This window comes from Zootoca vivipara, chromosome 3, assembly GCF_963506605.1.
Source record: "Zootoca vivipara chromosome 3, rZooViv1.1, whole genome shotgun sequence".
Classification (NCBI taxonomy): domain Eukaryota; kingdom Metazoa; phylum Chordata; class Lepidosauria; order Squamata; family Lacertidae; genus Zootoca; species Zootoca vivipara.
In genome coordinates, this window is record NC_083278.1 from 66284585 (window position 1) to 66302035 (window position 17451).

Genomic DNA, 17451 nt, shown 5'->3' on the forward strand with positions numbered 1-17451 from the left:
TGGTCCAGTTTTCGTATTACTGACATCAGTACTGAGTGTTTTGAATGAAACAAAAGTGAGTAGTGGACACACATTTTAACATAACATAGTTCATAACATAGACAGTGATACAAAGAAGATGGATAAGAATCATAAAAGCCACTGTATTGTTTATAAGGAGACTGGGAAAAATAATAGTTACAGGTAGGTAGCCGTGTTGGTCTGACGCAGTCAAAATAAAAATAAAAAATCCTTCCAGTAGCACCTTAGAGACCAACTAAGTCATAGGTATGAGCTTTCGTGTGCATGCACACTTCTTCAGATACACTGAAACAGAAGTCACCAGACCCTTATGTATAGTCAGAGGTTGGGGGTGGGGTGATGGGAATGGGTGATGGGCTGATAGGAGTGGTAAACCTGTTGATGACTGTTAACGACTGGAAAAAATAAAAGCTATGTGGTATGGGGAAGTGAAATACAAAATAAAGAAGTGGAATAAATATCCAGGTTAAGAACAGATTGAAATGGAGGTGAGACTAAGAGAATCCAGAATCCATTAGAACATGCAGGAAAAAGATCTGGTAAATAAGAATGGAAAGGAATTACTGATAAGAACAACACTCGTAAATACGGTACATAATGTTTGAAAGAAATTAGAATTGAATATTGAAAAGTTGCTGATAAGGTTACAAACACCAACTTTGATAAAACACAGTAAACTTGGTACATGAATATTTATGTGTATTGCAAAGACTTTGCAGCTGTAACTGTTCAATTCATTTTAGCATTTAAAACTGTTCATAGGGCATAACAGTGGTCCACTTGGTGTGCCATATTCAAATCTGAGCACTTTGTTACTAAAAAGATTGAATGAAAGGTACTTCAGGGAAGGCCAGCTATAGAAATTATAAAGTTGGGGTATTGGAGCATAATCCACTAGAGTGCATGCCTTAAAAATAGTGTTATTCAATAATTCTCCACACATATTGTCACACATTAAACTACCAAATTGCTTTCGGAACTTACTATGTATTTAAGACACTTGGGGGAGGGAGCTGGGTGCAAGAACAGTTTTTTTGTTGTGGACTGTTCAAGAAATTGAGTTTATTCAGCATTTGAATTTCCTTTTCAACATTTGTCAAGCTGAAACCCCAAGCATCCGACAAATGGACTTTCCTGTAAAGGAAGGGATGCTGGAGTTACTGCTTATGAGATATGATTTCTTAAGAGGATTTGTGTTATCGTGAGCAGCATCAGAAATGATGCGCTGTAAATGCAGTACATACAGTGCCAAGAAAAATAAGTCCAGAGTTTATTGTTTTTGAAATCAAGCAAAGAAATAATAATAATCAGAAGAGTCTTTTTATGTGAAGTTCTGTTTATGACTCACTTACTGACTTGGAATGCAAAATTCTAACACTGTAAAGAGTCTGAAAGCAGGACAATTAGAACATATGGGCCGTAATCCAGTAGGGAGGAACCAAGCATGGAAATGGATTCTTCTCATTGCCAAGTGTGCACTTGAAGAGCTTCACCATTATGTAGCTGGCAATGGAACCTTATGACTAAATTTTCTACTGAATTGTATTTCAGAGGCTGAAATTAAGCTACCATTTCTGTGTGTGTGTCGAAAGACATTTAGCAGATTTCATTTCAGAATGAAGACATGGTGAAAATACACAAACAAAGGCTTCATATGATATATTTATACATTTATTTTATGTTTCCCCTCAATCAATAGGGCAACCCAATGGATCCAATGGTAATGAAAAGGCCTCAGTTGTTTGCTGTGGGCAACAGCCCTCACTCCCAAGCTCAGACAAGCAGTCCATATCCAGGGCAGTCATATGGACCTCCAGGACAACAGCGCTTTCCAATGGCAATGCAATCCCGGACTCCAGGTTCCTTGGGGGGAATGCAGTATCCACAGCAACAGGTTTGTGAAGAGATTTTGTTTGCAATTGTCTTCTTCAGTTCCTTTTCCTGGTCTGCAATCTTTTTAGTTTCATAATATGTACTTAGGCTGCAATAGGCCCCCCTGAGATATTTTTTAAATGTTTTAAACTGTGTTTTAGTACATTTTAAGCAGTTTTTAGTAAATGTGTTTTCAATATTTTATCTTTGCTGTATCTGCTACTCTGAGCTTCTGCAGGAGGAAAGGCAGGATATAAATTGAATGAAGAAATAAATGAAAGAGTAAAAATATCCCATATTAGAACAAGGTATTTTTTTATAGGCTGGGGGATAACTGTTTTTGTTACTTATATCTATATCTATCTCTGTCTTCAGTGTTGTATTTCCTCTGTTAGCATCATTGTTGATGAATTCATTAAAAAAATAATCTTTATTTTTGGTCTATAGGCTCTCGTTTTTGTCATTAGCAATTCGTATGATAGCTGAATATCTTTTTCTGCTATTAATAGTTTCCTGAAATAAGTATAGTGTTGCTCAGAGTGAGAAATCACCCTGTTTTTGTTCAGATAATTGTTATCAATGTCACTTTTGCATACATATAAGTATGTATTGCGTCAGTTTCTCCCTCCCTCCCCCCCCCTTTGTGTCCCCACCCAACTTACTAAAGTGCAGAGGTTTCCCCCTACCTGTCAGATATCATGTAAGTTGCATGGTTCTCTTCTAGTCAAGTTAGGTTTTCCTGTTGATGACAACTTCTTCTCTGCCATATCTCAGAGGGTTAATTACTTACATACTCAGAATATATTAGCAAGGATGCAGTCATTGTTTTTTGAATGGGTGTAGTAGATGAAGGCTACCCAGAGACTATGCCGGCAAATCTCTGATCAGGCTTGTTATTGAAGCCTGTGCTCTGTTACAAGCACAAGGGTTTTTTTTTATAATGAAGAGAAAACACCATTTTGTCTCTACACGTGGCTAACTAGAATTAATTTTCATTTATTATTTGATGTTAAATATGACAAAGATGAAAATAATAACCTGCCTGGAAAGTGTATTTGTTACGTTGGCATGGAATATTCAACAAGTGGCTAATTAGCTTGTAACTATACATTCACAGTTTTGCTGAGGTATTGTGTTTCATCTTCTGAAAACATGGACCACATGTGTTGCATAAATATAAGTTTATATTACCATACAGAGAAAGTTGCATGTGATTATGGAGCAAACTGAACCATTCAGTGTGGGGTTTAGTTGGCAGGGTTGCAGTAACGGAGCCTTACTTGTTTAGAGATGAGCTGTTTAGTTGAATAGTGACATGAAACGTAGTTTGGTGTAACTTAATAGAGCTATTAGAACTGACTGTTACCTGTTATTTGGAAGCAAAGAGGATAAGAGTCTTCACTCCATAATTTAATTAGAGGTGCTACATGTTTAACCATGCATACTCTTTATTTTCTAAAAGGATTTTTACTGTTTGTTATTTTAAGATTAGTGTTGCATTTTTCACTTGCGAATTGTAGGCTAATTGTAAAGTATCCATCTGAAGGCAGTGATCTGGCACAGTGATTGGCTGCTGGCCCTGTCGGTCTTTTTGCGGCATTAATATAATTGGCTAAGAAATATTATGGTTATGATTACTAAAACTCTTTGGGGAAGCAGTAAGAAGATAATTACAACATTGAATTTTTATTGAATGGACATCAACACCTAGAAATGATTTCACTTTGGACAGCCTCCAGAGCTTCATGTGTTTCGTTTGTGAACCTCTAATAATCTGAATCCAGTTCTTTTCATTTAGCTTGCATATTATTGCCTTTTTGTAAAGGACTAAAATTCAAGAATATGGGTTTGTCAATTAAATTGCCAGGGTAGCAAGCTGTCTTTGAATAAAGCCAAGTGGTAAGTTGGCTCAGATTGTTATGGATTGATTCTAAAAAGCCCTCTTTGTTGAGTTCAGTATGTTTTTGTGGCTGTAGGCATTATATCAGACAAGTGGAACTATGCAACAAAATGTGATTTGTGCAGAAACTTTTAAAACTCCCCCTTCTTCGCTAGGGGGCTGCCCTGCTCTTGAAAGACGGGATACCTAGGAGGGGCCATTGAAGACATACTGTACATTGGTAGCTGTCAACCTGTTTCTTCAGAGCTTTAAAATCATCATCATCATCATCATCATTATTATTGCTATTACCATTTATTACATCCTTTATAAGGCTAAATATCCAGTAGATATGTAGCTAGAAATGTAAGATGTGATGAAGAAGGTATCATTTTATCAATTGTGCATGTAAACTGGCTAATTTTGAGAAAGGAAATTAGGTACAGTTTTCCCTGATTCATGAGGCTGTTCAGCAGAATTATGTGGAATATCAGAAAAAGATCAATACTGAATTGAATGGAATTCGAAGCAGTATACTGGGCCAAGGCTGTTTAGGGCTTTAAAGGTCAGCACCAACACTTCAAATTGTGCTTGGAAACGAACCGGGAGTGGTGTTATATGGTTTTGGTGGTTACTCTCAGTCATCAGTCTAGCTGCCGCATTCTGGATTAGTTGTAGTTTCTGAGTCACCTTCAAAGGTAGCCCCATGCGGAGCACATTGTAGTAGTCCTAGCGGGAGATAACTAGAACATACACCACTCTAGTGCGAGACAGTTTGCAGACAGGTAGGGTCTCAGCCTGTGTACCAGATGGAGCTGGTAGACAGCTGCCCTTGACACAGAATTGACCTGTGCCTCCATGGACAGCTGTGAGTCCAAAATGACTCCCAGGCTGCGCACCTGGTCCTTCAGGGGCACAGTTACCCTATTCAGGACCAGGCAGTCCCCCCCACCTGCCTGCCCCCTGCCCCCCCAACAGTACATCTGTCTTGTCAGGATTCAGCCTCAATCTGTTAGCAGCCATCCACCCACCAACCAACCACCTCCAGACATCCCCTAACACTTTCTGGATATGGCCCAGGAGGAAGGAGCGAAACCACTGTATAACAGTGCTCCCAGCTTCTCTAGACGGTCTGGAAGGATGCCATGGTCAATGGTGTCAAAGGCCACTGAGAGATCAAGCAGAACTAGGAAGCAGCTTTCACCTTTGTCCCTAGGCCGCCAGAGATTATTGACCAGTGCAACCAAGGCAGTTTCAGTCCCACGATGAGGCCTGAATCCTGATTGGAAGGGATTCAAGTGGTCCACATCCTCCAGGCATGCCTGGAGTTGTTCAGCTACCACCTGCTCAATCACTTTGCTCAAGAATGGAAGATTTGAGACTGGATGATAGTTGGCCATATTGGCCGGGTCCATAGAATAATAACTGCCTCTTTCTGTGTTTCTGGGAAGGCTCCCTCACAGAGGGAAGCATTCACCACCCTCTGGAGCCCATCACCCAGCCCTTCCCGGCTCGCTTTTATGAGCCAGAATGGGCAAGGATACATGTGGTTGGTTTCACTCGTCCAAGCAGCCTGTCCACATCCTTGGAGGCAACAGATTGGAATTGATCCCATGTAACTTGACTAAACAGGACTCTGGCACTCTCCTGTCCCAGCCCTGTTCCCACGGTGGAGTCTATCTCTTTCTGAATCTGAGCGACTTTATCTGCAAAAAAACTTTGCAAAATCCTTGCAGGAGACCTTGGGGTCCTCACCAGGCCCTGATGGTGGGGGTGGTTCCATTAAATTGTGATCCACCTGAAAGAGTCTCCTGCTGTTTTCTGCAGATGCAATAGAGGCGGTGAAGAAAGCCCTCTTCGCCGTCATTATCGCCACTTGGTAGGCTCGACGTTGAGCTCTAACCCATGTCTGGTCCGATTCAGAATGAGTTTTCTGCCACCAGCACTCTAGCAGTTTCTCTGGTTTGAAACTGAGCCCACGTGTCCAAACGAGTTGATGACCCCATACTATACTTTGCTCTAAGAAGGAAAATGTTGATATTTCATAACATGTTCTTCAAACAGATTTGCCCATATGTATAATATTTTACAAACTAAACGCTGGGTCTTTTTAATTTTAGATATGTATGGAAGGAACCCATATGTTTAAAGTGGATGATATAACAAGATGTTGAACCCTTCAGCCACTCCCCTCTGATATGTTTTTCACCACAGATGTGTTTCATTCTCTAAAACCAGAAGTGAGCCCTTTCAAAGGAAACACAACCAGGGATGAGGCAATTGAAGGGCAAACACTGTGTGAAGAGGGAAATAAGGCTTCTTCTTCTCTTCTTTAAAACACTTAATCCTTTCCTACTTTACCACTGTGAGTACAATGTGTTTTCCAAGATGTGCCATGGTCACATCTAGATAAAGTCTAAAGCAGCTAGCTCTTCAAGGTACAGGAGCCCTGCCCTAGTGTGGTCACCCTAATCCTAGGTGGCTACATTTCCCCAGAAAAACAAAGGAATAATACTAAATATAGATTAATAGGACAACTGTTCAAAATCAATGAAGGTTCTGAATATATATTGACACAGTCGTAAGTAATGAATATTCAGCAGCTCTGAAAATCAGGCCAAATATATTTATAGGCTTCAGTACATTGCACAGTTATGCTGCTGGCCTTGAAACCAATGGAATTTGACCCATGGAAGTATTGTTTATATATATATATATATATATATATATATATATATATATATATATATATATATATATAAAACATGTTCAACTTCTTATTTATACTACAGTGCTTTTCCTTATTAAAGTAAGTTCATTTGATCCTGTCTGCACTGTAATTGTGCAGTGCCAGCGTGTCTTTGGGCAGGGTCTGAAGGTGTCAGTCAGATTCATCAGGATGAAATGCCTCCTTTCCTAAACTCCATTCAACAGAATAAAATTCTTTGTCAGTCATATCAGCTCAGCTGGATCCTGTGAAAGTAGGTAAAGATGCACACTTTTCTCAAAAGATCAGCAGTCCCCCTTACCTGAAATGTGTTCCAAAGGAAGTGCATCTTCAATTATTTATATTGTTGAGCAAATTATATAACACATTGGCATGCATCAACCCTTATGTAGTTGACTAGAGCAACATCCTATTGTGCAAATATATAATTGCGGTGCATACCCTGTGTTTGCATGTAATGCTAAACCATGGTGTAGCGCTATGTACACAAGTTAGAATGAGTTTAAAGCAGGCTTCCTCAAACTCGGCCCTCCAGATGTTTTGAGACTACAATTCCCATCATCCTTGACCACTGGCCCTGTTAGCTAGGGATCATGGGAGTTGTAGGCCAAAAACATCTGGAGGGCTGAGTTTAAGGAAGCCTGGTTTAAAGCCTCTAATTTCTGTGCACCCACCTGCTCCACCTTTGTAGCCAGTGAAGATGTTCTCCAGCATTTAGTTTCACTTTCACCAAATCTCAGTTTGTCATTGTTTACAAACCAGAGATTGTGGGTTATCATAAACTTTGGTCAGTAAAACAAAAATAAGCTAACTTCAAACCATAGGTTATTAAGATGGCTTGTTAAACTAAGCATAGTTTTTGATAAACCATGATCCTCTGGTATATATGCAAGGACAAGATGAGATTCTGTAAAACCAAATGCTGGCTAGCTCCTCCTCCTGGCTGTGTGGGGGGAAGAGAGGAGAGGTGGGAGTGCATGAGCCCAAGTCTTCATCCATACTAAATGACATTGTTTCAGAATAGCTGCATGAGTATGCAAATTAGCCACCCATTTCCCATCTGTGCATGTTTTTAAATTTTAAATAGACACGTGCTCAGGTCAGATGCCAATGGTTGTGGAAATGAAATGAGGGGAGATTCACATCTCCTGCAGACAATTCTTGTCAAAAGTGACCATCTAACAATAAACCAAGGGACAAAATCAAAAGGTCCTTTTATTAGCATAGTTATTGATTGCAGTTTTAGGCAATGAAAAACACTGATGTTGCACTGCACAGTGCAAGTATTTTCTTATGGCAGATGCAGGCACGGAGGAAGCAACATATAGGGGAATGGCAATGCGAAGCACAGTGTTTTCATGTTAACAGGGCCAGAGTCTTACCTTTCCCCCTGTAACCACAAAATGGGACTGTTTACCTTAAAAACCCACAAAACAAAACACCAAATGCTAGGATGAATGCCCCAAAGGGATCTTCGGCTCCCTATAGCCATCCTAGGATGCTACAAGTTTTATTGGAACAGCATGCCCCTTGCAAGCACTTCTGCATACTAGAGTTAAGAAATCTTAAACCACTGTAGGGTGTCCAGAGTCCAGTGAATGAGGTAGCAGAGGCCCTATGGGAATACCGATGTAATTATCACAAGTTTTTTAAACATATAAAATGTTATCTTGGGGATTGGATGGGGAATCTTTGCTTTTAACACTTTTGCTGATTGCCCCATAGCACTATCAAGTTGCCCTATGCCTTGTATAGAAGTCAGCATTCACATAGCCTTAACACATTTTTATGTATAAGTAAGATTATTTTAAGTAGGGGGTATGCTTGTATGCTGTACTGCTGGGAAATGTTCAGTCTTTCCCCCCTTTCTGTCTGATGCTAAGCCTCATTGACTAAATTGAAAAAGACTTCTCATAGCAGGATAAGACTTTATGTTGTATTGTCTCCTTTAGAATTATCCCTTCCATTAAGTATAATTCACTCTATAGAGGGAGGTGAGCATAGATTATGGATAATCACAGAATCAAATTTGACACAAGAAAGAAACTTTATGGTAGCTTAGCTCTACATCTTAACAGTGGTCATCCGACAATGTTTACTGAAGAAAATCCCTAAAGTAGCACAATTGCATTATTATGGAAAATAGAAACATTATAATGATTTCTATCTTTACAATGATGTCGGAAATTGTATGCTAAACAGAAAATGCTTGCTGCATTGGGAGAGCAAAGCTTATTCAGCTGGATGACACAATACCTTCTGGAAAAGGCATTGAGACCAAAGTTTGCCTCTGTGTCTTCAGACGTATGCATTCAATAATGCATTAGCTGTTGTGTTAAATATCTATATTTCAAAGGCACCAGGCTTGCTTATATTCAAAGGCCCATGTTCAGTTGTAAAAGAAGAGCCATATAGTGTGGGCTGGCAACTGGGGCACCATAAAACCACTTCTGGAACTATGGTGGATGTCAGGTTTTATATTAAGACTCCATTCAGATTTGGGGTTTGTTGTGTTAGTTTTCTTGGAAATAATGTTAGTGCTTCTATCCCAGTTTCTAACATTCCTTTTACACTGCACTATCTGTTGTGTTACAGAACTGTGGCTTTTTAAAATCAATATACCACCATGTTGCAACTAATTTTTAAACGGTGCGAAAGAACCATACACCAGGATACCACCTCAGATTTTGTCATGTGAAATTATAATGCAAAACTGATTTTCTGAGTTAACACGGTTGCAAAAGGAATCTCTCCCCCCCCCCCCCCCGGAAAACAACACTGTCATGAGCACTAAGCTTCCACTAGATTTCCAGAAGTGGCTTTTAACACTGTGTGGAAGGTTACATAAAATGAGGAAATTATCAGGTGTGGAAACACCAGGAAAATAGAAGAAAGGCCACATTCAGACAGGACTAAGATCCTCTTGTCCCCCTGCTGCTCACCATAAATGAGGAGGGAGTACGATTACAGGGAAGGAAGAAAGCAGCAGGTGGAGTAGATGTGGTGGTGGTGAGTTTTCTCATTGCATTTTAAAGTGGTTTGAGCATAATGCTGTAAGTGGCACTTTTGGTTGTTATGCTGTTCTGATTTGCATTTGTTGACTTGGTTCAGATATAACATTAATGCATGATTTAGTGCTCCCCCTGTCCTCTACTTCTAGTGTAGCACATCTTCCTTCACTAGGGCAGCCTTGGCCAACCTGGTGCCCTCTAGATATTTTGGGCTGCAACTTTTCAGCAGCCCCAGCTAGCAGGGCACTAAACTGATGAAGGCTCCCCATGAGTGTTGCTGTGAGAAGACAGAAGGCTCTTCTTCTGGTTGAAAACTATTGGAGTTTGTCATTATGCTGAACTAGGCTAACTCTGATTAGTTTCAACGATTAGTTTAAAGTCCCAGGGACTCCAAGCTTTCAATAATATTTCAGAGGTTTTTATATCCTCTTCTCCCACTCCCCAACTTTTGTTTTGTTTTGGCAACACTACTCTACTTACCGATTTAAGGATTAAATCATAAATAGGTGTCAGACATGCTATTAAATATTTTGCAAGCTCAAACATATCATAATCCACATTAGAAAACAAATTTCACTCTTCAATTTGAAGCAGTGCGCTCTAGGGAAAATAAGTGAGATCTGTTTGTGATATGTGAAAAGAGCAAATTGTATCCCTTTTTCACTATATTTTATACATTTCACAGATCAGGCTTGCCATCATCCACATAAAATAAGATAAAAGGGGGGAAAGAAAAGAAAACACTGAACATACTTGTTTTCAGCAGTTTGTCACATTGAACCTTTTGAAGATTCATATCCAAATTACATTTCAACTTACATCGTTTTCATGTTATGTCTGCTGCTGGTGCACATGGAAACAACATTTAATAAAATATTGTAATTTAAAAGGACAAGGTATATACATTGTTAGACTTATTTGAATCATGCATATTCCAAATATTTAGCTACCAGTGTTACAGTTCCAGGCGCTAATCTTTCACAATGAAATTTTCTTTTTATAGTTTCTAAATAGTCAAGTTAGGATGCAATCCCAATCTGATATTTGACTCTTCCCCTGCTTGTTAGTTCTTTTGTGGAAATACACATTTTCCCCCAGCTTGTTTTTCCCCAGATGGGCTCCAACATCAAGAGTTAGCCCATTTAAAGGAAGGGGGGGGGAAACCTTCCCAGCGGGATGGGTGGGTGTGGAGGATAGTGGGTGGTGTTAAAGTGTAGCTTTGCTCTTACAGTGCTGTAGCAAGGATGACACAGGTGGCTTTTTTGTGTGCATCCAGTGCATCTGTTCCCCAATATCTTAGACTTCAGAATCAGCATTAAATGTTTAGATGGTCACATATACACACGGACTTGGGTTTTCAGCTTTGTTTGTATGTCAGTCAGATATAAGGTTTTGCTCTATTTTGTTTTGTCCATACATCTTTCATGCAAAATAAAATATTTTTGTTCCCGTCAAATTGTGATTGTGTGGGTCTGGAATTTCCCCCAGATGGCTTTCTGAAATGGTGTTAAGAAGACCCTTTGCTGCAGGGGTCAGCAAACTTTTTCAGTAGGGGGCCGGTCCACTGTCCCTCAGACCTTGTGGGGGGCTGGACTATATTTTGGGGAAAAATATGAATGAATTCCTATGCCCCACAAATAACCTAGAGATGCATTTTAAATAAAAGGACAGATTCTACTCATGTAAAAACATCAGACAGGCCCCACAAATAACCTAGAGATGCATTTTAAATAAAAGGACACATTCTACTCATGTAAAAAACATGCTGATTCCCTGACCATCTGCGGGCCAGATTTAGAAGGTGATTGGGCTGCATCTGGCCCCCGGGCCTCAGTTTGGGGATCCCTGCTTTACTGTTTATATGTTGTACCCCCTTTCCTTTTAACATCTACATTTACCTTTATCTTAATTTTCTGGTCTAGATTTGAAATACAGTCGTACCTCCGTTTACGTAACCGTCTGAACATTACATAAACTTCTGCAGCAAACCCGGAAGAATTTTACCGGGTTTCGCTGCGCGTGCATGCGCAAAAGCGGCCCTCAGGTTGCGAAAACCTCCGGATCCGACCGGATTTCCAGAATGGATCCCGTCTGCAACCAGAGATACCTCTGTAGTTTGTTCCAGGTGCTTTCCTAAAAAATAAAAATCTAAGAAGCCAGGGCTGCATAAATACAGCACCAGCTGTGGTTAAATACCAGTACTGCATCTGCAGCAGCCCTTAAAAGAAGATAGAAAAGCACGCGATATAGTATCAACTTTGCATGTTTCACTTCCATCCGTACAGGACAGAGCTAGAATCCAAAATGCAAGGGCCAGAGTAACTTTGCCAAAGCGGTATTGGTGTTAGTGATACAGTTTTATGTAAGGTATGATGGTTCATTTTTTGCTTGCTGATAAAAATGCAGGGGATCATTTTCCTTTGACACAGGGTTTGCTGAAACATCACTGCTGTCTTTTTTGTAATACTCCTGTGGATGTTTTTGCACAAAGTAGTATGTGTCATAGCTTGAAATATTCTTGCGCAGTTTCCTTTGAACAGGTAGTACTGGACAAGTTCTAGCACATAGTTCCTTGGCATGCGGCCGCCTACCACTGGGAAAGAATGCCTTTGCTTACACATCATTTGATCGGCTAAAAGTTTGCCAGTCATTTTGCAGTTTATATACTGGGCTTCCATTTTGAATCATGGCTTTGTTCTTAAAACAAGGAGATGGCAGTAGGAAATATGGAGGCTGATAGAACAATTTGTGATTAGCCGTGGATATTTTTACAGTGAATTTGAATTAAATGTACACATTTTAATTACTGCATTGTTTTGAACTGCGGTGTGTTCAGTGCAATCTCTGACCTGGTTGTCAGCAAAATATGAAAAATGTAGAGTTACTTAGAATCTAATACTAGTGTAAATGGCTGAGGTCTGGAACCCATAAAAGAATTAAGTTTTTACCTTCTAAACTCTCGCATCCATAGTGTAACATACATTTTAACATACTCGAGTGACTAAGGCTATAGTCTTCTTATTCCTTACATTGACCCAGAATTGTGCTGCACTGTCACTCAGAAAATAGATATGACCTGGATACTCTAAACTGGCTGTGCTCAGATTACATATTCTCCCTGGAGCTGTGCCTGGGAAGGAAAAAGATTTGGAAAATGCCTTGTGCCAAACGCTTCCTTCCCTACCCTTCATCTCACCCTCATTGCAAGGAAAAGTGAACAGGTGAGATGGTGGGGATAGAGATGTACAGTTCTGCCATACTAGGTTAAAATTTGCTTACTTAACTCTCTTGCTGAGGTAAATATTATTGTATGACTAAAATGTGGTTTTACGCAAGCTGCTAGTTTACTAGTTATACTTTTCACTTTTCCAAAACCTATGCTGATGACAACACTATTTCATTTATGCAGTGCTCCATGAATTGTAGTTTTCCATATAACTGCCAAATTGTAAGAGTTTTGAAGTAATACATGTTTGATGGGTGTTAATGTTCACATGAATGGCACTATACACAAGGATAAGCATTATTTTTAGACTCACCATTTGAGACAGTTTGTACACAGAAACAAGTGAACTAGTAAAGTTGTATGGACTAGTAACTTTTGCAGATTAATTTTCTGGATAGTTGGATAGGGTGCATTCTGTGGTCTAATTGTATTATTTTTTTCGGTATAAAGACCACAAGGTAATATTTCTATAACTGGGAGTCTGACCTCAATAAGCTGGACTAAAATTGCAGAACAAACAGAATATCAGAACATAGGCTGGGATGAATGCAACGTATCAAGCTACCTTTGAAGCTGATGGGACTTAAAAAAATAGTTTGTTATATGGTACATTCTCTACTGTTTAATTGGAAAGAACATTAAACAAGCTAAGCATGCCCAAATTCTTGGATGCTCCAAATTTTGAAACCCAGCCATAGTGACTGCTTCCTCATCACACAACAGGGAGTGTTTACGATGATCCAAGCTGTAGGAAAATTTACAATACCGATAACACAGCTAGAATGATGAATGGAATACTGTCAGTAATGTAGAAAATTTCAAGGGAAAGGCAGTATAAAGTGGACAGGAGTGAAGGAGGCTTTTGGGAAATGGACTTATTACATTTGTGCATGCCTGCCTATGTGTTTGAAATGCTGGCAGGGGATCAAAGGGAAAGGGAGCTTTAGAATATGGTTCAGCATAGAACCCCTGTGCCTTTTTAATCTGTCTCTACACTTCACTGCGTGTCCACAATCTGTTGTAACTAAATATCACTCTAGTGTTAAAGTCATCAATTTGTTATCATACCCTACTCTGTACTGAAACAATACTTTTTCAGTAATCAGCAACCCCCCCTGAAGATTCTCAGGGGAAGTGTGTAAAACAGAAGGAAATAAATATTGGATGTAATCCAGTGTAAAGTACTTAAGGCCTTGTTGGCATTGTATTCTTTGAATTTCCTGATTTAACTTGACCGATTTTTCCTGGTTTAAATAAATCTAAGAAAGGAAAGATCAGCTGAGAATTTCTTGGAATGAAAATGCTATAAAAGTTTTTGTTGGTGTACCAGTCAACATTACAGACACACTGAAGTGTCTGTTGCTGCAAATATTGCCAAATAATTGGATTTGATAACCCGCCTTGAAGTATGACTAACAGAACCTAAAATTTGACATATACCAAGATGCCTTATACTAACCTAGTCTGCACATCACAGCAAAGCATCATTAATGGTTTACTCTAACTGCAGAGATGGCTCCCGTTTTGCTCCAAGCCTCACATCACCCCCCTAACAGGAGCAATAGTTCACAGTCCCTGGTTTAGCATTACATCTGATCTGGGGTTTGTTGTTTTCTTGATCCAAACAATTCACAATCCCTAGTTGCATGTAATGCTGAGCTAGGAATAATAGTTCATTGCTTCCATTTGCACTGGAGGGTGAGCAAGGCAGGATCTACCTGCACATTCATGATGGACTGCTAACTATGATGTGTGAACGCTGCCATTGTGTCAGACCATTGGCTATTGTAGCCCAGTCCTTCTGTTCTCACTGGTAGTGGCCCTCATGTCTTGATGAGACCCTTTTAAATGGAGAAAGCAGAGATAGAATTGGAGTTCACGATAGCATGTGCTATGTACTGCTGCGCGCCCAATTATTTGGTTTCATTTTCTACTATCAGGTTGTGAAGTCTTCAGTCACAGTGACCAATCCAGTCCCCTCATAGCTTCATGAGTAGTAAATGAAGTCTGCGTGAGAATTCCTGATTTATTTCTGGGTCTGCCAGTGATAACATTGGTGCAGCTGTGTTACCTCAGACTGACCTAGAAATAACCCATCTTAGTTGGAGTTCATTCAAGTAAGTGGAGATGACCTGCTAAGGGAGCATTGTTTACATGCCCCTTCCTCCAATAATTATGTCAAGTCACAACTCGAGTCATCTGGTCCCTGGATCATGAAGGAACGATCCTTGTCTAGGGTATTCGTACATTGAGAATATTTTCACCTCTAGAAGATATTTTGAGGAAGCAAGTTTTAAATGATGTTTATTTTTATCATTTACACCAAATTGTCTTTTATGGAAGGAAAGATTTGTACTTACTAAAGTTAGGTAACTAGTAGCATTTTGGGGGGCCCTATAGCAAAATAACAACAACAACAACAACAACAACAACAACAACAACAACAACAACAACAACAACAACAACAACAAATGCTTTAGTAGTGATGTTACAGAACTGGGTTGTTATTTGATGACAATAAAATAAACCTAGAGATATATTGTAGGAATTGGTTAGTATTCAGAGTGTAGGATCAGTAGTTTAACCATGAGAAAAATCCTTATCACACAATTTTGGGGGAGAATATAGATATTGTTCATAGAATCATAGAGTTTGAAGGGACCATAAGTGGCCATCTGGTTCAACCCTCTGCAATGCAGGGGTCTTTTGTTCAAATCCATGGCCCTGAAATTAAGAGTCTCATGCTCTACCAGTTGAGCTACATTGGAGAACTGTTTCTGACATAATTTTGCTGCCTGTAGTATTGCACAGTAAAGGCAGTAGCAGATCATCATGATTTTAATGACCAAATATTTACATGTAATTTAAACTTTTCCTGTAATCACTCTCCCTCTCCTCTTCAGAATTTTTAAGAAAAGAATTCTGATTGTTCTTTAGCTGAAAACTATGGGCTGGTATTTGAGTGCACACTCTTGGCAATCAATCAATCAATCAATCAATTAATTTTCAACCCCTAAGGAAACAAGGGAACTGACTCATGCCTGTAAAATTGATAATTTAGGGGGTGGGTTATAAAAGAAACATTAACCTTTCAAAAACTGGCCACGTCCTTAACATATTTGTTTGGATGTGTCCCATTTTCAGTGGAGCTTAATTTTAAGAAAATGTGTTTAGGTTCATAAACTTAAGGGCAGAATCCAGTGTTAACTGGACGGTTTCATTTCTTTGTTTACACATATATCCTGGCTTTTCTGCCTGCTAACAAGAAATTCTTTTAAAAGTTTTTTGGTTAGCAGTGCGCTTTCCAAGAGTGACCACAAAGAAACATATTAAAACTAAATCATGCCATAGATTTAATTATAACAATTACTTGGTTCCATTAATAGTCAGTGACTTGTATTATTATGTTCTTAATGCCCAGGAGCCATGTTGTACTATACCTGAATTATTATAAGAACATAGGAAAAGCCCTGTTGGATTCAGACAAAGACCCATCTAGTCCAGTCTTCATTTACCACAGGAACCAACCAGATGTGTATAGGAAGCCTGCAAGCAGGACCCGAGTATGACAGCACTCTCCCCACTAGTGATTCCGAGCCACTGGTATTCAGAGCCATAGAGCTACAACATGGCCATCGTGACTAGTAGCTATTAATTATTTCAGAAAACAGTTGAGATATTAACTGCTTTCTTCAGGCAATGAGCAGGCAGTTACTGCAGTGTTACAGTTTTTAAAAGTTAGGAGGACATTTTCCTTTCAAAATCCTAAAACCTATTTAGTGAACATTTATGTTCCACTTTATGTTCATGATTCCCTTAAAATGCTATTAAAGTGAAGCGCAAAGTGAACAAAACCACCTGAAATGTTCAGCTGCAAAGGTTGATTCTGCATGGGATTGGAAGTTGTCTGATCCACAATCAAGATATATGGATTCAATTTCCTGCATTACTGATTATAAAAAACAACAACATATGGTTCTGGTTACAAATCTTTAAAATGAGTGAAAATATAATAGGATCTTGGTGTATGATACAGGATCCACAAATTTTGCTAAGCCTTGGTAACCAACGAATATTTGTAATTGCCATGATCCTGACCTCCCCCTTCCCAAGTTCAGGTAGGGGCCAGGTCTTATACTTAATGTCGCACTCACTCTTGCAGCACCCTCAGAATGCTTTGTGAGATCGCATGCCCTAAGCTTGAGATGGTGGCACACTCATATCTATCATTTGGTACAAAAGTGCTTGGAACACCTCTGAAGCAAGCTCTGGAAGGATCACCTGTCCTTGGCTCGGAAGGGCCTGGTCACACTGTGTTGTGGTTTCTTTTGGTGGCATTCAAGAACATCTCTGAAGAGTGTTGCAACTGCAGGAATGATTCATCACCGGTTCTACCATATATAAATTGCCACACATAAATCTCTCTTTGAGTTTTTTCTTCTTTAACTATTACCTAAGTCAGGAAATGCTTCTGAAACGTAGATACCCAATGTCTTCTCTCTGAACCAAGGCAAGTGTAAGCTGCAGCTGTTTTATTTTGTGGCTTTTGAAATTTTAGCTAAAATGGTCTAATATGAAAAATGATTTGCCCTTAGAGAAAATTGAAAGCTGGTCATTTGCTTTATTTTTGAAATTTGAAGACTTCTATATGTGAACTGATTGAGTTAGATTGCCTTTGGGAGGAAGTTGTTTTAGTCCATAGTGCATCTATGAG

At 39.4% G+C, this 17451-nt stretch overlaps 1 protein-coding gene across 10 annotated transcripts in view; it reads left to right on the forward strand.

Moving 5' to 3' along the window:
• The window catches only part of ARID1B (AT-rich interaction domain 1B), a 363660-nt gene that overhangs the window by 41316 nt on the left and 304893 nt on the right, over window positions 1-17451 (forward strand). For all 10 annotated transcript variants that reach the window (XM_035108659.2, XM_035108661.2, XM_035108664.2 and 7 more), the window contains exon 2: window positions 1721-1915. In XM_035108659.2, coding sequence (XP_034964550.2) covers window positions 1721-1915 — 195 coding nt within the window. The remainder of the gene's footprint in view (window positions 1-1720; window positions 1916-17451) is intronic.